The 21,552-nt window shown below is 47.5% G+C and overlaps 1 protein-coding gene across 6 annotated transcripts; it reads left to right on the forward strand.

Moving 5' to 3' along the window:
• The first annotated feature begins 42 nt into the window (after window positions 1-42).
• LOC124017049 lies at window positions 43-21,023 on the forward strand. Of its 6 annotated transcripts, none has more exons than XM_046332414.1 (11): window positions 45-502; window positions 11,860-12,882; window positions 12,944-13,699; window positions 13,865-13,988; window positions 16,495-16,673; window positions 17,019-17,179; window positions 18,721-18,865; window positions 19,195-19,235; window positions 19,479-19,530; window positions 20,069-20,171; window positions 20,522-21,023. In XM_046332414.1, the coding sequence occupies exons 1-11, from the start codon at window positions 421-423 to the stop codon at window positions 20,775-20,777; spliced, it is 2,922 nt and encodes a 973-aa protein (XP_046188370.1). In that variant the 5' UTR covers window positions 45-420; the 3' UTR covers window positions 20,778-21,023. The 6 variants fall into 6 exon arrangements, 4 of the variants coding, with proteins under 4 accessions (XP_046188370.1, XP_046188372.1, XP_046188369.1 ...); XM_046332416.1 differs by having other exon boundaries at window positions 11,860-12,765; window positions 19,476-19,530; XM_046332413.1 differs by having other exon boundaries at window positions 46-502; window positions 19,476-19,530.
• The last annotated feature ends 529 nt before the right edge of the window (window positions 21,024-21,552 follow it).

Genomic DNA, 21,552 nt, shown 5'->3' on the forward strand with positions numbered 1-21,552 from the left:
CGTGCGCGTGTGCGTGCGTGCGTGCGCGTGTGTGTGAGAGAGGGGGGGGGGTCCATTTAGTTGATGCCTGGGGTGTAAGGACAAATTCATGTAGTTCCCTCCCCGTTTCGTCGTTTGAAACGTTTCTGCAACAGATCTGGTGATGTCTTCGCTTCAGCTATTTTATTAAAACACAGAAGGTGGTCTGATCTATTTGAGTTATGTAAATCAACAGCTGCTCATAACGGCAGTCCAGACTCAGGCCAGTGGAGAGGTAGTCTGGAGAGCTTGGACGGGAACAGGGACAACTTGTATAACGTTGCGTTTCAAATGAGTGTTAATTGATGTCTGAAAGGGAGCAGCTTTATAATCTAGTCTACTGATACGGTGTGATTGGATTTACCGAAACAGAGAGATGTCTCGTATTAAAGAAGCGTAAAGATGCCATCGTGGATCAGGCTGGCGGTTCTCCTGTCTGCGCTGACAGTCCACTGCTTTCTGGACGGGACCTGTCCACGGAGAGGTAGGTTTCTTTTATTACTGGATTATATCAATCAAATATTTAATAGATCTTGTTTCATGCCTAAAGGCTCATTCTTTTATGTTCTGTTATGTTTAGGGCGTCCACCCACTCTGCCCGGAGCGGGGGAACGCGCTATGGTGATGAAATGTCCTTATGTTATAAAATACATTTTAAGAAGGGGCACGTTCATGGAAAAGTCCCCATGAAGTTATCAAATGAGATATTTTGAGCATATCAAATGAAATTTGAAGGGGTGTCCACATACGTTTGTATCATTAGCATTATATCCAAAAAGTTGGATTTCGTAACCTAAATATAGAACTTTGTAGACAGAGCGGTGTTGCCTTCTCATGGACTGTTGAAGATTTTACATGTTGTGGTGGTCATCTGCAAAGTTGTTTCTGCTAGTCGCAAAAAGCTCAATTAACATGACATGAGCTGAATTGCATGTAAAAGGCTTTGAAAATCAAAAGCTTTTGGTAAGCTCAGTGCTCTGTTGACATTTTACAGAGATAGGGTACTAGGGGGTAACTAGGCCCCCCTAAGAACAATGTCTAATTGCTGACACAAAAAAAGCTATGTTCTGGGGGGGAAAATTTTTATGTATGGCCTAGCCAGTCTCCAGATCTCAACCCCTTAGAAAATCTTTGGAGGGAGTTGAAAGTCCGTGTTGCCCAGCCACAGCCCCAAAACATCACTGCTCTAGAGGAGATCTGCATGGAGGAATGGGCCAAAATACCAGCAACAGTGTGTGAAAACCTTGTGAAGATTTACAGAAAACGTTTGACCTCTGTCATTATAACAAAGTATTGAGATAAACTTTTATTATTGACCAAATACTTATTTTCCACCATAATTTGCAAATAAATTCATAAAAAATCCTACAATGTGATTTTCTGGATTTATTTTCTCATTTTGTCTGTCATAGTTGAAGTGTACCTATGATGAAGATTGCAGGCCTCTCTCATCTTTTTAAGTGGGAGAACTTGCACAATTGGTGGCTGACAAAATACTTTTTTGGACATGATTTGGAAAGGCACACTCCTGTCTATATAAGGTCCCACAGTTGACAGTGCAGAGCAAAAACCAAGCCATAAGGTCGGAGGAATTGTCCGTAGAGCTCCGAGACAAGACTGTGTCGAGGAAAAGATCTGGGAAAGGGTACAAAATAAATTCTGACGCATTAATGGTCCCCAAGAACACAGTGGCCTTCATCATTCTTAAATGGAAGAAGTTTGGAACCACCAAGACTCTTCCTAGAGCTGGTTGCCTGGCCAAGCTGGACAATCAGGGGAGAAGTGCCTTCGTGAGGGAGGTGACCAAGAACCCGATGGTCACTCTGACAAACCTCCAGAGTTCCTCTGTGGAGATGGGAGAACCTTCCAGAAGGACAACCATCTCTGCAGCACTCCAGCAATCAGGTCTTTATGGTTGAGTGGTCCAAATGGAATCCACTCCTCAGTAAAAAGGCACATGATAGCCCGCTTGGGGTTTGTCAAAAGGCACCTAAAGGACTCTGACCATGAGAAACAAGATTCTCTGGTCTGATGAAACCAAGATTGAACGCTTTGGCCTGAATGCCAAGCGTCACGTCTGGAGGAAACCTGGCAACATCCCAACAGTAAAGCATGGTGGTGGCAGCATCATGCTGTGGTGATGTTGTTCAGTGGCAGGGACTGAAAGATTAGTCAAGATTGAGGGAATGATGAACGGAGCAGAGTACAGAGAGATCCTTGATGAAAACCTCCTCCAGAGCGCTCAGGATCTCCGACTGGGTGAAGGTTCATCTTTCAACAGGACAACGACCCTAAGCACACAGCCAAGAGAACACAGGAGGGCCTTCGGGATGAGTCTCTGAATGTCTTTGAAAGGCCCATCCAGAACCTGGACCCGATCGATCCAACATCTCTGGACAGACCTGAAAATAGCTCTGCAGCAACACTCCCCAACCAACCTGACAGAGCTTGAGAGGATCTGCAGAGAAGAATGGGAGAAACTCCCCAAATACATGTGTGCCTAGTTGAAGCATCATACCCAAGACTACTCTGTAATCACAGCCAAAGGTGCTTCAACAAAGTACTGAGTAAATGGTCTGAATACTTACAGTTGAAGTCAGAAGTTTACATACACTTAGGTTGGAATTATTAAAACTCGTTTTTCAACCACTCCACACATTTCTTGTTAACAAAATATAGTTTTGGTAAGTCAGTTTCGGACATCTACTTTGTGCATGATACAAGTAATTTTTCCAACAATTGTTTACAGACAGATTATTTAACTTATAATTCACTGTATCACAATTCCAGTGGGTCAGAAGTTTACATACACTAAGTTGATTGTGCCTTTAAACAGATTGGAAAATTCCAGAAAATTATGTCATGGCTTTAGAAGCTTCTGATAAGCTAATTGACATAATTTGAGTCAATTGGAGGTGTACCCGTGGATGTATTTCAAGGCCTACCTTCAAACTCAGTGCCTCTTTGCTTGACATCATGGGAAAATCAAATGAAATCAGCCAAGACCTCAGAAAAAACATTGTAGACCTTCACAAATCTTGTTCATCCTTGGGAGCAATTTCCAAACGCCTGAAGGTACCACGTTCATCCGTACAAACAATCGTACGCAAGTATAAACACCATGGGACCACGCAGCCGTCATACCGCCCAGGAAGGAGACACGTTCTGTATCCTGGAGATTAACTTACTTTAGTGTGAAAAGTGCAAATCAATCCCAGAACAACAGCAAAGGACCTGGTGAAGATGCTGGCGGAAACAGGTACAAAGTATCTATATCCACAGTAAAACGAGTCCTATATCGACATAACCTGAAAGGCCGTTCAGCAAGGAAGAAGCCACTGCTCCAAAAGCGCCATAAAAAAAGCCAGATTACGGTTTGCAACTGCACATGGGGACAAAGATCTTCCTTTTTGGATAAATGTTCTCTGGTCTGATGAAACAAAAATAGAACTGTTTGGCCATAATTGTCATGTTTTGTCATTAATTATCATGTCTTGTCCCTGTGCTTCCCCTTCTATTCGTTTCCCTCTGCTGGTCTTATTAGGTTCTTTCCCTCTTTCTATCCCTCTCTCTCCCCCTCCCTCTCTCACTCTCTCGCTCTCTCTTCTCTCTATCGTTCCGTTCCTGCTCCCAGCTGTTCCTATTCCCCTAATCAATCATTTAGTCTTCCCACACCTGTTCCCGATCCTTTTCCCTGATTAGAGTCCCTATTTCTCTCCTTGTTTTCCGTTCCTGCCCCGTCGGATCCTCATCTATAATTCACCGTGCTGTGTCTATGTTTTGCCCTGTCGTGTCGTGTTTCCCTCAGATGCTGCGTGGTGAGCAGGTGTCTGAGTCTGCTAGGTTCAAGTGCCTTCCCGAGGCAACCTGCAGTTCTCGATCAAGTCTCCAGTCTGTTCTCGTCTTTACGAGTAGTATTATGCTTTTTGTTTTGTAAAGTTTCTTACTGGATTAAAAACTCTGTTTTCGCCAAGTCGCTTTTGGGTCCTCATTCACCTGCATAACAGAAGGATCCGACCAAGGAATGGACCCAGCGACTACAGAGGCTCGTAACACTGCCGTCAAGATCCAAGGAGCCATGCTCGGCAGACACGAGCAGGAATTGTCTGCTGCTCGCCATGCCGTGGAGAACCTGGCCGCTCAGGTTTCCGACCTCTCTGGACAGTTCCAGAGTCTTCGTCTCGTGCCACCTGTTACTTCCTGGCCTGCCGAGCCTCCGGAACCTAGGGTTAATAACCCACCTTGCTACTCCGGGCAGCCCACGGAGTGCCGCTCCTTTCTCACCCAGTGTGATATTGTGTTCTCTCTCCAACCCAACACATACTCTAGTGAGAGAGCTCGGGTTGCTTACGTCATTTCACTCCTTACTGGCCGGGCCCGAGAGTGGGGCACAGCCATCTGGGAGGCAAGGGCTGATTGTTCTAACAATTACCAGAACTTTAAAGAGGAGATGATTCGGGTTTTTGACCGTTCAGTTTTTGGTGGGGAGGCTTCTAGGGCCCTGGCTTCCCTATGCCAAGGTGATCGATCCATAACGGATTACTCTATAGAGTTTCGTACTCTTGCTGCCTCTAGTGACTGGAACGAGCCGGCGCTGCTCGCTCGTTTTCTGGAGGGACTCCACACAGTGGTCAAAGATGAGATTCTCTCTCGGGAGGTTCCTTCCAGTGTGGACTCTGATTGCTCTCGCCATCCGCATAGAACGACGGGTAGATCTTCGTCACCAGGCTCGTGGAAGAAAGCTCGCATCAACGGTGTTTCCCTGCTCCGCATCGCAACCATCTCCCTCCTCTGGCTCTGAGACTGAGCCCATGCAGCTGGGAGGGATTCGCATCTCGACTAAGGAGAGGGAACGGAGGATCACCAACCGCCTGTGCCTCTATTGCGGATTTGATGGACATTTTGTTAATTCATGTCCAGTAAGAGGCCAGAGCCCATCAGTAAGCGGAGGGCTACTGGTGAGCGCTACTACTCAGGTCTCTTCATCTAGATCCTGTACTACTATGTCGGTCCATCTACGCTGGACCGGTTCGGGTGCTACATGCAGTGCCTTGATTGACTCTGGGGCTGAGGGTTGTTTCATGGACGAAGCATGGGTTCGGAAACATAACATTCCTTTCAGACAGTTAGACAAGCCTACGCCCATGTTTGCCTTAGATGGTAGTCATCTTCCCAGTATCAGATTTGAGACACTACCTTTAACTCTCACCGTATCTGGTAACCACAGTGAGACTATTTCTTTTTTGATTTTTCGTTCACCTTTTACACAAATCAAATCAAATCAAATTTATTTATATAGCCCTTCGTACATCAGCTGATATCTCAAAGTGCTGTACAGAAACCCAGCCTAAAACCCCAAACAGCAAACAATGCAGGTGTAAAAGCACGGTGGCTAGGAAAAACTCCCTAGAAAGGCCAAAACCTAGGAAGAAACCTAGAGAGGAACCGGGCTATGTGGGGTGGCCAGTCCTCTTCTGGCTGTGCCGGGTAGAGATTATAACAGAAAATGACCAAGATGTTCAAATGTTCATAAATGACCAGCATGGTCAAATAATAATAAGGCAGAACAGTTGAAACTGGAGCAGCAGCACAGTCAGGTGGACTGGGGACAGCAAGGAGCCATCATGTCAGGTAGTCCTGGGGCACGGTCCTAGGGCTCAGGTCCTCCGAGAGAGAGAAAGAAAGAGAGAATTAGAGAGAGCATATGTGGGGTGGCCAGTCCTCTTCTGGCTGTGCCGGGTGGAGATTATAACAGAACGTGGCCAAGATGTTCAAATGTTCATAAATGACCAGCATGGTTGAATAATAGTAAGGCAGAACAGTTGAAACTGGAGCAGGAGCATGGCCAGGTGGACTGGGGACAGCAAGGAGTCCTCATGTCAGGTAGTCCTGGGACATGGTCCTAGGGCCCAGGCCAGTTGAAACTGGAGCAGCAGCATGGCCAGGTGGACTGGGGACAGCAAGGAGTCATCATGTCAGGTAGTCCTGGGGCATGGTTCTAGGGCTCAGGTCCTCCGAGAGAGAGAAAGAAGGAGAGAAGGAGAGAATTAGAGAACGCACACTTAGATTTACACAGGACACCGAATAGGACAGGAGAAGTACTCCAGATAAACAAACTGACCCCAGCCCCCGACACATAAACTACTGCAGCATAAATACTGGAGGCTGAGACAGGAGGGGTCAGGAGACACTGTGGCCCCATCCGAGGACACCCCGGACAGGGCCAAACAGGAAGGATATAACCCCACCCACTTTGCCAAAGCACAGCCCCCACACCACTAGAGGGAAATCTACAACCACCAACTTACCATCCTGAGACAAGGCCGAGTATAGCCCACAAAGATCTCCGACACGGTACAACCCAAAGGGGGAACCCAGACAGGCCGACCACAACAGTGAATCAACCCACCCAGGTGACGCACCCCCCAGGGACGGCACGAGAGAGCCCCAGCAAGCCAGTGACTCAGCCCCCGTAACAGGGTTAGAGGCAGAGAATCCCAGTGGAAAAAGGGGAACCGGCCAGGCAGAGACAGCAAGGGCGGTTCGTTGCTCCAGAGCCTTTCCGTTCACCTTCCCACTCCTGGGCCAGACTACACTCAATCATATGACCCACTGAAGAGATGAGTCTTCAGTAAAGACCAGTTGTTTTGGGTCATCCCTGGCTAGTATGTCATAATCCTTCTATTAATTGGTCTTGTAATTCTATCCTATCCTGGAACGTATCTTGTCATGTGAAGTGCTTAATGTCTGCCATCCCTCCCATTTCTTCTGTCCCCACTTTTCAGGAGGAACCTGGCGATTTGACAGGAGTGCCGGAGGAGTATCATGATCTGCGCACGGTCTTCAGTCGGTCCCGAGCCAACTCTCTTCCTCCTCACCGGTCGTATGATTGTAGTATTGATCTCCTTCCGGGGACCACTCCTCCTCGGGGTAGACTATACTCTCTGTCGGCTCCCGAACGTAAGGCTCTCGAGGATTATTTATCTGTGTCTCTTGACGCCGGTACCATAGTGCCTTCTTCCTCTCCGGCCGGGGCGGGGTTCTTTTTGTTAAGAAGAAGGACGGTACTCTGCGCCCTGCGTGGATTATCGAGGGCTGAATGACATAACGGTTAAGAATCGTTATCCGCTTCCCCTTATGTCATCAGCCTTCGAGATTCTGCAGGGAGCCAGGTGCTTTACTAAGTTGGACCTTCGTAACGCTTACCATCTCGTGCGCATCAGAGAGGGGGACGAGTGGAAAACGGCGTTTAACACTCCGTTAGGGCATTTTGAGTACCGGGTTCTGCCGTTTGGTCTCGCCAATGCGCCAGCTGTTTTTCAGGCATTAGTTAATGATGTTCTGAGAGACATGCTGAACATCTTTGTTTTTGTCTATCTTGACGATATCCTGATTTTTTCACCGTCACTCGAGATTCATGTTCAGCACGTTCGACGTGTTCTACAGCGCCTTTTAGAGAATTGTCTCTACGTAAAGGCTGAGAAGTGCTCTTTTCATGTCTCCTCCGTTACTTTTCTCGGTTCCGTTATTTCCGCTGAAGGCATTCAGATGGATTCTGCTAAGGTCCAAGCTGTCAGTGATTGGCCCGTTCCAAGGTCACGTGTCGAGTTGCAGCGCTTTTTAGGTTTCGCTAATTTCTATCGGCGTTTCATTCGTAATTTCGGTCAAGTTGCTGCCCCTCTCACAGCTCTTACTTCTGTCAAGACGTGTTTTAAGTGGTCCGGTTCCGCCCAGGGAGCTTTTGATCTTCTAAAAGAACGTTTTACGTCCGCTCCTATCCTCGTTACTCCTGACGTCACTAGACAATTCATTGTCGAGGTTGACGCTTCAGAGGTAGGCGTGGGAGCCATTCTATCCCAGCGCTTCCAGTCTGACGATAAGGTTCATCCTTGCGCTTATTTTTCTCATCGCCTGTCGCCATCTGAGCGCAACTATGATGTGGGTAACCGTGAACTGCTCGCCATCCGCTTAGCCCTAGGCGAATGGCGACAGTGGTTGGAGGGGCGACCGTTCCTTTTGTCGTTTGGACAGACCATAAGAACCTTGAGTACATCCGTTCTGCCAAACGACTTAATGCCCGTCAAGCTCGTTGGGCGTTGTTTTTCGCTCGTTTCGAGTTTGTGATTTCTTACCGTCCGGGTAGCAAGAACACCAAGCCTGATGCCTTATCCCGTCTGTTTAGTTCTTCTGTGGCTTCTACTGATCCCGAGGGGATTCTTCCTTATGGGCGTGTTGTCGGGTTGACAGTCTGGGGAATTGAAAGACAGGTTAAGCAAGCACTCACGCACACTGCGTCGCCGCGCGCTTGTCCTAGTAACCTCCTTTTCGTTCCTGTTTCCACTCGTCTGGCTGTTCTTCAGTGGGCTCACTCTGCCAAGTTAGCTGGTCATCCCGGTGTTCGAGGCACTCTTGCGTCTATTCGCCAGCGCTTTTGGTGGCCGACTCAGGAGCGTGACACGCGCCGTTTCGTGGCTGCTTGTTCGGACTGCGCGCAGACTAAGTCGGGTAACTCTCCTCCTGCCGGGTCTCAGACCGCTCCCCATTCCTTCTCGACCATGGTCTCACATCGCCCTAGACTTCATTACCGGTCTGCCTTTGTCTGCGGGGAAGACTGTGATTCTTACGGTTGTCGATAGGTTCTCTAAGGCGGCACATTTCATTCCCCTCGCTAAACTTCCTTCCGCTAAGGAGACGGCACAAATCATTATTGAGAATGTGTTCAGAATTCATGGCCTCCCGTTAGACGCCATTTCAGACAGAGGCCCGCAATTCACGTCACAGTTTTGGAGGGAGTTCTGTCATTTGATTGGTGCGTCCGTCAGTCTCTCTTCCGGGTTTCATCCCCAGTCTAACGGTCAAGCAGAGGGCCAATCAGACGATTGGTCGCATACTACGCAGCCTTTCTTTCAGAAACCCTGCGTCTTGGGCAGAACAGCTCCCTGGGCAGAATACGCTCACAACTCGCTTCCTTCGTCTGCTACCGGGTTATCTCCGTTTCAGAGTAGTCTGGGTTACCAGCCTCCTCTGTTCTCATCCCAGCTTGCCGAGTCCAGCGTTCCCTCCGCTCAGCGTTTGTCCAACGTTGTGAGCGCACCTGGAGGAGGATGAGGTCTGCACTTTGCCGCTACAGGGCACAGACTGTGAGAGCCGCCAATAAACGCAGGATTAAGAGTCCAAGGTATTGTTGCGGCCAGAGAGTGTGGCTTTCCACTCGCAACCTTCCTCTTACGACAGCTTCTCGTAAGTTGACTCCCGCGGTTCATTGGTCCGTTCCGTGTCTCCCATCAATCCTGTCGCTGTGCGAGCTTCTTCCGCGACATCTTGGCGTCCATCCTGTCTTCCATGTCTCCTGTGTCAAGCCCTTTCTTCGCAAGTCTTCCCTCCCCCTCCCGTCCTTGTCGAGCGCACCTATTTACAAGGTACGTAAGATCATGGACATGCGTTCTCGGGGAGGGGTCACCAATACTTAGTGGATTGGGAGGGTTACGGTCCTGAGAGGAGTTGGGTTCCGTCTCGGGACGTGCTGGACCGTCGCTATTGATGATTTCCTCCGTTGCCGCCAGGGTTCCTCCTCGAGTGCGCCAGGAGGCGCTCGGTGAGTGGGGGGTACTGTCATGTTTTGTCATTAATTATCATGTCTTGTCCCTGTGCTTCCCCTTCTATTCGTTTCCCTCTGCTGGTCTTATTAGGTTCTTTCCCTCTTTCTATCCCTCTCTCTCCCCCTCCCTCTCTCACTCTCTCGCTCTCTCTTCTCTCTATCGTTCCGTTCCTGCTCCCAGCTGTTCCTATTCCCCTAATCAATCATTTAGTCTTCCCACACCTGTTCCCGATCCTTTTCCCTGATTAGAGTCCCTATTTCTCTCCTTGTTTTCCGTTCCTGCCCCGTCGGATCCTCATCTATAATTCACCGTGCTGTGTCTATGTTTTGCCCTGTCGTGTCGTGTTTCCCTCAGATGCTGCGTGGTGAGCAGGTGTCTGAGTCTGCTAGGTTCAAGTGCCTTCCCGAGGCAACCTGCAGTTCTCGATCAAGTCTCCAGTCTGTTCTCGTCTTTACGAGTAGTATTATGCTTTTTGTTTTGTAAAGTTTCTTACTGGATTAAAAACTCTGTTTTCGCCAAGTCGCTTTTGGGTCCTCATTCACCTGCATAACAATAATGACCATCGTTATGTTTGGAGGAAAAAGTGGGAGGCTTGCAAGCGAAGAACACATCCCAACCGTGAAGCACGGGGGGGGCAGCATCATGTTGTGGGGGTGCTTTGCTGCAAGAGAGACTGATGCACTTCACAAAATAGATGGAATCATGAGGATGGAAAATTATGTGGATATATTGAAGCATCATCTCTAGACATCAGTCAGGAAGTTAAAGCTTGGTCGCAAATGGGTCTTCCAAATGGACAATGACCCCAAGCATACTTCCAAAGTTGTGGCAAAATGCCTTAAGGACAACAAAGTCAAGGTATTGGAGTGGCCATCACAAATCCCTGACCTCAATCCCATAGAAAATGTGTGGGCAAAACTGAAAAAGTGTGTGCGAGCAAGGAGGCCTACAAACCTGACTCAGTTACACCAGCTCTGTCAGGAGGAATGGGCCAAATTTCACCCAACTTATTGTGGGAAGCTTGTGGAAGGATTCCTGAAATGTTTGACCCAAGGTAAACAATTTAAAGGCAATGTCAACAAATACTAATTGAGTGTATGTAAACCTCTGACCCACTGGGAATGTGATTAAAGAAATAAAAGCTCAAATAAATAATTCTCTCTACTATTATTCTGACATTTCACATTCTTAAAATAAAGTGGTGATTCTAACTGACCTAAGACAGGGAGTTTTTACCAGGATTAGATATCAGGAATTGTAAAAAAAAAAAAAAATTAAAAAAAACTGAGTTTAAATGTATTTGGCTAAGGTGTATGTAAACTTCCGACTTCAACTGTATGTAAATGTAATATAAATAAAACAGCATTTTTATAAATTAGCACATTTTGTGTGTAGATTGATGAGGATTTTAATGTTTTAATCCATTTTAGAGTAAGGGTGTAAAGTAACAAAATGTGGAAGAAGTGAAGGGGTCTGAATACTTTCCGAATGCTCTCGATATCACTTGTACATTATATACAAAATACACTACTTTCTAAACATGAGACAAGTTTGAAAGTCCAGGGTCCTGGGAACAGTATTGGTATTAGGCCAACATTGCCAAGGCCAATCGTGTTTACTCAGACCCAAGGGTAAACTAACAAGCCACAGATTTGTCAAAACCCTTAAATAATTATGTTTCTATAGGGTTTCCTTCACATTATCAGCTGGTGTCACCAGTTTGGCTTTTGCCGGTCTTTATAGAGAATCTCCAGTGTCTAGTGACAGCAGCTTTATGGAGGTTGGGGCCACAAACAGACAGATTGTTATACTATTTGTTTATTTTTAGTAAAGAATGTTCATCAGTAAACATTTAGACAAATGTTTTGTAGCTCTGTGACAGAGCTTTAATGGTGGGAGAAAGGGATAGGGGAGGAGAGAAACAGAATGACAGACAGGGTGAGAGACAAAGAGAGTTTGTTCAAGAAGAGACAGGCTGAGAGAAGATAAATACTGAAAGGAGATGGAAGAGAGAGACTTTGAGAAAGAGGAGGGAAGAAGGGATGTGTTGAAAGAGGAAGTGAGAGAGGGGTTGGTGATCAGTTATGCAATGTGTTCTCTCAGTTTATCTGTACTGCCCAGTCAACCACAACCTATACCCCTCAATGTGTGTGTCTATAAGGGTACATCTGTGCCTGCATGTGTGTCCATGTCTGTGTGTCTCTACAGTATTGACTCATTATGTCTTTCTCTCTCCCTCCAGACCCCCCTCCCAGGGTGCTGGTTGTGTCCCCAGGCAGCGTTCTGGTCTTGGCCTGTAGTGGTCAGGTGGAGGTGAACGGGCTGGAGGTGATGGTTAACAGGGCCAAACACACCAGCACCACCACTGGAAATGGAAAATACACCAGTGTCATTACCGGAGTACACCCCACCACTGTCAGCACCACAACAGACACCACATCTAACGGAACCCCTGTCAGCACCACAACAGACACCACATCTAACGGAACCACTGTCAGCACCACAACAGACACCACATCTAACGGAACCACTGTCAGCACCACATCTAACGGAACCACTGTCAGCACCACAACAGACACCACATCTAACGGAACCCCTGTCAGCACCACAACAGACACCAAATCTAACGGAACCACTGTCAGCACCACATCTAACGGAACCACTGTCAGCACCACAACAGACACCACATCTAACGGAACCCCTGTCAGCACCACAACAGACACCAAATCTAACGGAACCACTGTCAGCACCACAACAGACACCACATCTAACGGAACCACTGTCAGCACCACAACAGACACCACATCTAACAGAACCACTGTCGGCACCACAACAGACACCACATCTAACGGAACCCCTGTCAGCACCACAACAGACACCACATCTAACGGAACCACTGTCAGCACCACAACAGACACCACATCTAACGGAACCACTGTCAGCACCACATCAGACAGTGATAATGGAACTACAGTCAGTGCTATAAAAGATGGTAGTGATAATGGATCTACAGTCAGTGCTATAAAAGATGGTAGTGATAATGGATCTACAGTCAGTGCTATAAAAGATGGTAGTGATAATGGATCTACAGTCAGTGCTATAAAAGACTGTAGTGATAATGGAACTACAGTCAGTGCTATAAAAGATGGTAGTGATAATGGATCTACAGTCAGTGCTATAAAAGATGGTAGTGATAATGGATCTACAGTCAGTGCTATAAAAGACGGTAGTGATAATGGAACTACAGTCAGTGCTATAAAAGATGGTAGTGATAATGGATCTACAGTCAGTGCTATAAAAGACTACAGTCAGTGCTATAAAAGATGGTAGTGATAATGGATCTACAGTCAGTGCTATAAAAGATGGTAGTGATAATGGATCTACAGTCAGTGCTATAAAAGACGGTAGTGATAATGGAACTACAGTCAGTGCTATAAAAGACAGCAGTGATAATGGAATAGACACATTTTCTACTGGAAAGGACACTATTGTCCTTACCGTAATAGACACTCCTGTCATAAGCTGGACAGATGATACCGGGACAGACAGTAAGAAGAAACCCGTCATCAGGAACACTCGTGCAGGAAACCACACTCTTACTGTGAGAGAAGTTAACAAAGGGAATGGAGAGAATGAGGAAGATGAAACACAGGAGGAGCACAAAGGAGGAGGAGAGCAGAGGGATACAGGGCGGAGTCTTTTCACTGTCAATCAACCAGGACATACAGATACACAGAAACTATTTCCTCTTACTGGGACATCGCTCCAACCAACCAGAGACAGCGGAGTGGGAGGGGCTGATACTGAGCTGCCTGCTAATCGGTGGACTGATGCGATGGACAGCGAGCATGACTATGAGGAAGAGGAGGAGGGGGGGAGGATGGTGAGGGAGCTGAGAGGCAGGTCTCAGTGGAGACTGAACGGGAGGCCGCTGAGAGGAGGAGAGGAAAGAGGAGGAGTAGTGGTGTTAGGGAGGAGAGGCGCCACTCTGACCCTGCCCTACCTGGCGGTGGGTGACTCTGGGAACTACAGCTGCCACCGTGGGGGCAAACTGGTCTCCTCTCTGAGGGTGAGCGTGGCAGGTGAGTTATACTGATGGCATCTCTCTGTCTAACCTTATCACCTCTGGCCATTGAAGCTGACAACCATACTGTATGTGTTCTGTGAAGTGTGAATCAGCAGCAGACATTCATGGTCACATAAGAACAACGGACAAACATTGGTTTTTACCCTGGAATGTCTTTCAGTTCCCCCAGAGAGGCCTAAGCTGTCCTGCTATAAGAGGTCACCCAGCAGTAAGATCCGCTGTGATTGGACAGCCAGTCAACCGGTGACTCCTGTCCCTCAGTGCTACCTCCTCCTACGGAAAGGGTGAGAGCACACACCTTATTTTCCTTCTTTCTCCTCTTCCTCATCACCCCCTTCTTCCTCGCCCTCATCACACTCTTCTTTCTCCACTTCCTCATCACCCTCTTCTTTCTCCACTTCCGCATCACATTCTTCTTTCTCCACTTCCGCATCACCCCCTTCTTCCTTGCCCTCATCGCCCTCTTCTTTCTCCTCTTCCTCATCACCCCCTTCTTCCTCGCCCTCATCACACTCTTCTTTCTCCACTTCCTCATCACCCTCTTCTTTCTCCACTTCCGCATCACATTCTTCTTTCTCCACTTCCGCATCACCCCCTTCTTCCTTGCCCTCATCACACTCTTCTTTCTCCTCTTCCTCATCACCCTCTTCTTTCTCCACTTCCTCATCACCCTCTTCTTTCTCCACTTCCTCATCACCCTCTTCTTCCTCCTCTTCCTCATCACCCTCTTCTTTCTCCACTTCCTCATCACACTCTTCTTTCTCCACTTCCTCATCACCCTCTTCTTTCTCTACTTCCTCATCACACTCTTCTTTCTCCACTTCCTCATCACACTCTTCTTTCTCCACTTCCTCATCACCCTCTTCTTTCTCTACTTCCTCATCACACTCTTCTTTCTCCACTTCCTCATCACACTCTTCTTTCTCCACCTCCTCATCACCCTCTTCTTCCTCCTCTTCCTCATCACCCTCTTCTTTCTCCACTTCCTCATCACCCTGTTCTTTCTCCACTTCCTCATCACCCTCTTATTTCTCCACTTCCTCATCACCCTCTTCTTCCTCCTCTTCCTCATCACCCTCTTCTTTCTCCACTTCCTCATCACCCTCTTCTTTCTCCACTTCCTCATCACCCTCTTCTTCCTCCTCTTCCTCATCACACTCTTCTTTCTCCACTTCCTCATCACACTCTTCTTTCTCTACTTCCTCATCACACTCTTCTTTCTCCACTTCCTCATCACACTCTTCTTTCTCCACCTCCTCATCACCCTCTTCTTCCTCCTCTTCCTCATCACCCTCTTCTTTCTCCACTTCCTCATCACCCTGTTCTTTCTCCACTTCCTCATCACCCCCTTCTTCCTCGCCCTCATCACACTCTTCTTTCTCCACTTCCTCATCACCCTCTTCTTTCTCCACTTCCGCATCACATTCTTCTTTCTCCACTTCCGCATCACCCCCTTCTTCCTTGCCCTCATCACCCTCTTCTTTCTCCACCTCCTCATCACCCTCTTCTTCCTCCACTTCCTCATCACCCTCTTCTTTCTCCACTTCCTCATCACCCTGTTCTTTCTCCTCTTCCTCATCACCCCCTTCTTCCTCACCCTCATCACACTCTTCTTTCTCCACTTCCTCATCACCCTCTTCTTTCTCCACTTCCGCATCACATTCTTCTTTCTCCACTTCCGCATCACCCCCTTCTTCCTTGCCCTCATCACCCTCTTCTTTCTCCTCTTCCTCATCACCCCTTCTTCCTCGCCCTCATCACACTCTTCTTTCTCCACTTCCTCATCACCCTCTTCTTTCTCCACTTCCGCATCACATTCTTCTTTCTCCACTTCCGCATCACCCCCTTCTTCCTTGCCCTCATCACACTCTTCTTTCTCCTCTTCCTCATCACCCTCTTCTTTCTCCACTTCCTCATCACCCTCTTCTTTCTCCACTTCCTCATCACCCTCTTCTTCCTCCTCTTCCTCATCACCCTCTTCTTTCTCCACTTCCTCATCACACTCTTCTTTCTCCACTTCCTCATCACACTCTTCTTTCTCTACTTCCTCATCACACTCTTCTTTCTCCACTTCCTCATCACACTCTTCTTTCTCCACTTCCTCATCACCCTCTTCTTCCTCCTCTTCCTCATCACCCTCTTCTTTCTCCACTTCCTCATCACCCTCTTCTTTCTCCACTTCCTCATCACCCTCTTCTTTCTCCACTTCCTCATCACCCTCTTCTTCCTCCTCTTCCTCATCACCCTCTTCTTTCTCCACTTCCTCATCACCCTCTTCTTTCTCCACTTCCTCATCACCCTCTTCTTCCTCCTCTTCCTCATCACACTCTTCTTTCTCCACTTCCTCATCACACTCTTCTTTCTCTACTTCCTCATCACACTCTTCTTTCTCCACTTCCTCATCACACTCTTCTTTCTCCACCTCCTCATCACCCTCTTCTTCCTCCTCTTCCTCATCACCCTCTTCTTTCTCCACTTCCTCATCACCCTCTTCTTTCTCCACTTCCTCATCACCCTCTTCTTCCTCCTCTTCCTCATCACCCTCTTCTTCCTCCTCTTCCTCATCACCCTCTTCTTTCTCCACTTCCTCATCACCCTCTTCTTCCTCCTCTTCCTCATCACACTCTTCTTTCTCCACTTCCTCATCACCCTCTTCTTCCTCCTCTTCTTCATCACCCTCTTCTTTCTTCTCTTCCTCATTCATTTCTGTTAAATGACTTACTTTATCATACTGATGATGCCAACAGAACAGTGTGGGTGGAATACTAACTCTCTCTCTTTCTCTCTCAGTCTATCAGGGTCATTCTCTCGTGTCAACTGTTCCTACTCCGCCCTGCTGTCTCGGTGTTGGTGTGCAATAGGTCATCAAGAGAAGGAGAGTAGAGAGCCACACCTGGCCTACCTGTGTGTCACCAACACTGCTGGCAACACCACCAGCCCTCTCCTAGACTTCACACCTCTGGACATTAGTGAGTGTGTGTGTGATATGTGTGTGCGTAAAGCATGTGTGTGTGTGTCTGTGTGTGTGTGTGTATGTGTGATATGAGTGCGTGCGTACAGGCATGTGCGTGTGTGTCTGTTTGTGTGTGTGTGCATGCATGCAGGCATGTGCGTGTGTGTTTGTTTGTGTGTGTGTGTGTGTGTGTGTGATGTGTGTGCGTACGTGCAGGCGCGTGTGTGTGTGTGTGTGATGTGAGTATAGGTTTGTGTGCATGCTTAACAGACCACTCAATGAGACACCTTGCTAACATTCTCCTCCTCTCCCACTCTCTCCCTCCCTCTCTCACCTTTTCTCCCTCCCTCCCTGTGTGTAGTTAATCCAGACCCCCCCAGCTCAGTGGTGGTGAGGGGTGTGGAGGGGCAGGAGAGAAGACTGAGGGTGGGCTGGGCTGTTCCTCACTCCTGGAAAGAGAGAGACCGCTATCACGAGCTGCTTTATGAGCTCAGATACCACACCATGCCACATGGAACACAGGTGTGTGGCTTCACATGCGTGTGTTGGTGTGTCTGTGTGTTTGTGTAATGACCCATGTTGTTAATCTGGCCTGCTCTGTTCTGGGTGTTGGTGTATTGACCCATGTTGTTCATCTAGCCTGCTCTGTTCTGGGTGTTGGTGTAATGACCCATGTTGTTCATCTAGCCTGCTCTGTTCTGGGTGTTGTTGTAATGACCCATGTTGTTCATCTAGCCTGCTCTGTTCTGGGTGTTGTTGTAATGACCCATGTTGTTCATCTAGCCTGCTCTGTTCTGGGTGTTGGTGTAATGGCCCATGTTGTTCATCTAGCCTGCTCTGTTCTGGGTGTTGGTTTTTGTGTAATGACCCATGTTGTTCATCTAGCCTGCTCTGTTCTGGGTGTTGGTATAATGACCCATGTTGTTCATCTAGCCTGCTCTGTTCTGGGTGTTGGTGTAATGACCCATTTTGTTCATCTAGCCTGCTCTGTTCTGGGTGTTGGTGTAATGACCCATTTTGTTCATCTAGCCTGCTCTGTTCTGGGTGTTGGTGTAATGACCCATGTTGTTCATCTAGCCTGCTCTGTTCTGGGTGTTGGTGTAATGACCCATTTTGTTCATCTAGCCTGCTCTGTTCTGGGTGTTGGTGTAATGACCCATGTTGTTCATCTAGCCTGCTCTGTTCTGGGTGTTGGTGTAATGACCCATTTTGTTCATCTAGCCTGCTCTGTTCTGGGTGTTGGTGTAATGACCCATGTTGTTCATCTAGCCTGCTCTGTTCTGGGTGTTGGTGTAATGACCCATGTTGTTCATCTAGCCTGCTCTGTTCTGGGTGTTGGTGTAATGACCCATGTTGTTCATCTGGCCTGCTCTGTTCTGGGTGTTGGTGTAATGACCCATGTTGTTCATCTAGCCTGCTCTGTTCTGGGTGTTGTTGTAATGACCCATGTTCATCTAGCCCGCTCCGTTCTGGGTGTTGGTATAATGACCCATGTTGTTCATCTAGCCCGCTCCGTTCTGGGTGTTGGTATAATGACCCATGTTGTTCATCTAGCCCGCTCCGTTCTGGGTGTTGGTGTAATGACCCATGTTGTTCATCTAGCCTGCTCTGTTCTGGCTCAAACAGACATTACTTTTTCTATTTTGTCATCTGTGTGTATTTTTGGTTTTACTATCATTGTGGTGACCAGAAGTCCTCACAAGGTTAGTAAAACAAGGATAATTCAAGTGGGGACATTTCACCAATCTCCACAAGGAAAAGGGCTATTTTAGGCTGAGGGTTTAGATCTATGGTTAGGGTTATAATTAGGGTTATGGGGTTTGCGGTTAAGGTTAGGTTTTGGGTGTTAAGGAAAATAGTATTTTAAATGTGAATAAGGATAGTAAAACAAAAGTGTTGGTGTGTGTGTGTGTGTGTGTGTGTGTGTGTGTGTGTGTGTGTGTGTGTGTGTGTGTGTGTGTGTGTGTGTGTGTGTGTGTGTGTGTGTGTGTGTGTGTGTGTGTGTGTGTGTGTGTGTGTGTGTGTGTGTGTGTGTGTGTGTGTGTGTGTGTGTGTGTGTGTAGATAAAAGGGACCACCACAGCCCGGTTCTACACTATAACAGATGCATTGCCAGGAGTACAGTACCTGATCCAACTCAGAGCTAAGGAAGAGTTTGATGGCCACTGGAGTGAATGGAGCACGGCTGTCTACGCCAACACCTGGACAGGTAACACACACACACACCAGATCTGTACGTGCTTAATTCAACTCTTCCATACTATCATCCAGGACCAGGCTAAAGAGAACCATCTAGCTCATAGACAAAGGTAGTCATGACAACCCCTCACTGTTCCTTCCTTTCTGATCTGGTCTCTAGTCTTAACAGATACCTTCTACAGAGCTTTACAGCTTACCTGTCAAGTCCCTTACCCTTCAACGGATCCTGTTCATGTACCCAGCCAGACACACACACCTCTACACTAGTGGAAGTATTAGCCAGTTAGCTGTGTATGTGTGAACAGATGTGTGGTTCATGGTGAATGTCCTTTATTACAGACCCTGTGCCAACTGCGATCAGCGATCTTTCTACTGTTATGGTAAGAAACACACACACACACACACACACACACACACACACACACACACACACACACACACACACACACACACACACACACACACACACACACACACACACACACACACACACACACACACACACACACACACACACACACACACACACACACACACACACACACACACAGTGGTCCTAGTTGTTTAATCTCTCTGTTTGACATCTTTCTTTCTCACATTGTCTCATTCTGTCTCTCCAGCAGGACTACACAGACGACACAGATTCTGGCTCTGGTATGACAGAAGAGACATCAGGTTAGTGGGACAGAGAGCTACTGTATGTCGATTGGTTGAAGCTACAGTGTGTTTGTGTTAGAGAGAGTTAAGTGGGATATTTTCAATGTCAGAAATCCCCCTACCTTACAGAAGGCTATAACAGGAAGCTAATGTCATAACCTCATCAACTGAACGTGCTTCAGGAAACACAGAACCTGGCCAACTCATCTCACCCCATTCTTTAAGTTTCACACAAATACTGTACACACACACACGTCAGTATAATAGTGTAACAGTTTATTAATATCATAACCTTTCACCTGCACTCTCTCCCCCTCCCTCCCTCCCTTCCTCCCTCTCTCTCCCCTCCCCTCCCTTCCCCTCTCCCCTCCCCCTCCCCTTCCCCCTCTCTCCCCCCTCCCCCTCCTTCTATTCTCTCTCCCTCCCTCCCCCCTCCTTCTCTATTCTCCCTCTCCTGACCCCTCTCTCTCTCCCTCCCTACCTCCCCCTCTCTGCCTCCCAACCACTCTGTTTTCCCCTCTCCCTCTCTCTCTCTCTCCCTCCCTCTCCCTCCCAGTCTCTGAGTCTCGGGGTGATGTGGAGGTGTGGCCTCATGTCCTGTGGGTGGTTGCTTCCTGTGTGCTGCTATCCATCACTCTGTTGTCCACCTACCTCTACAGGTAAACCACTCCCCTCTGTTCTCCACCTCCACTCTGATCCTCCCATTCTCACTACGATAACTGTATTCAGTCTGAACAATCTATGTTAAACCCTTTCCTGTACATATCTATGGTTATCATGATTAACCATCAGTTAATTAACTAGCTGTTAAGTTTGTCATCTACAGAAAAAACAAGCACAACACCATTTATCTAAGTACCTTCCCCTCTCTCTTGTTCCCTTTCTCATCGCACACTGCCTTTCCTCCCTCCTTTCTCCTTCTCTCTTTCCTACACCCTCTCTCTCCCCACCCTCCACCCACCCTCTCTCTCCCCACCCTCCACCCACCCTCTCTCTCTCGCTCTCTCAGACACAGGGAGAGGTTCCTGTCTAAGCTGTGGAGGTTGAGTCCAGTCTCCTCCTCTCCTGCTTGCCCCTCCCCCCCAGTCACAGCCCTGCCTACCCAGGAAGGACATGCCCTCGTGAACTTTGACCACCCAATCTATGGGGAACCCGTCCCACAGGAAGAAGAGAGGAAGGAGGAGGATGAAGAGGAGGAAGAAGAGGAGAAGGGGAAAGTTATTCGCTTTAACAACACAAGCTATTTTCTGGTCCAGAGCAAATGATATGCTGCTCTTAAAACAAACCCCTTACCCTCTATCCCAGGCCCTTACCGCTAGCCCCCTGTTCCCCTAGTCCAGGCTGGAGAAGCCCTGTTATTTCACTGTTTGGATGTGTGTAGTATTTTGTTCTCATTGGGGGAAATGAGCCAGTAGAGTAATTATGTAAATATTCATTTGTGTGTCTATAAAAAAGTATTGGGTTTTTGAAAATAATTTTGTCAGAATGAAATAAATAGTTTTGAATACAAACTTGTGTAAAGACAGTTTATTTAGAAAATGCTGTTCTGAGTGTATAATCACATTTGTAGTGAAGGAAATGTATTTGTGCCCAGCAGGTGATGGTAGTCGTCTATAAATGTGTTGTACACAACAACTAGGATATTTTTATTTGGGTATACATGCCATTTTTACTGGGATCTGTCACTGACAGTGTACACTGAATGTACAAAACATCCGATTCAATCCGTGTAGATGAAGGGGGGGGGCAGGTTAAAGAAGGATTCTTAAGCCTTGAGAAAATTGAGTCATGGATTGTGTGTGTGTGCTATTCAGTGTGAATGGGCAAAACAAAAGATTTAAGTGCTTTTGAATGGGATATGGTAGTAGAAGGAGGGGGTGGGTTCAACTAAATATTAAGGTGTTCTTAATGTTTTGTCCACTCAGTGTAAAGTCTTGTTAACAATACACACTGAAACAGGGCCTCTCAACCAGGGGTACCAGGACCCCTAGGGGTAATGACCTGTCCAAGATTCATGAGACCATAGGCCTACTGCCTAAA

Source organism: Oncorhynchus gorbuscha, unplaced genomic scaffold (genome assembly GCF_021184085.1).
Source record: "Oncorhynchus gorbuscha isolate QuinsamMale2020 ecotype Even-year unplaced genomic scaffold, OgorEven_v1.0 Un_scaffold_141:::fragment_3, whole genome shotgun sequence".
Taxonomy (NCBI): Eukaryota; Metazoa; Chordata; class Actinopteri; order Salmoniformes; family Salmonidae; genus Oncorhynchus; species Oncorhynchus gorbuscha.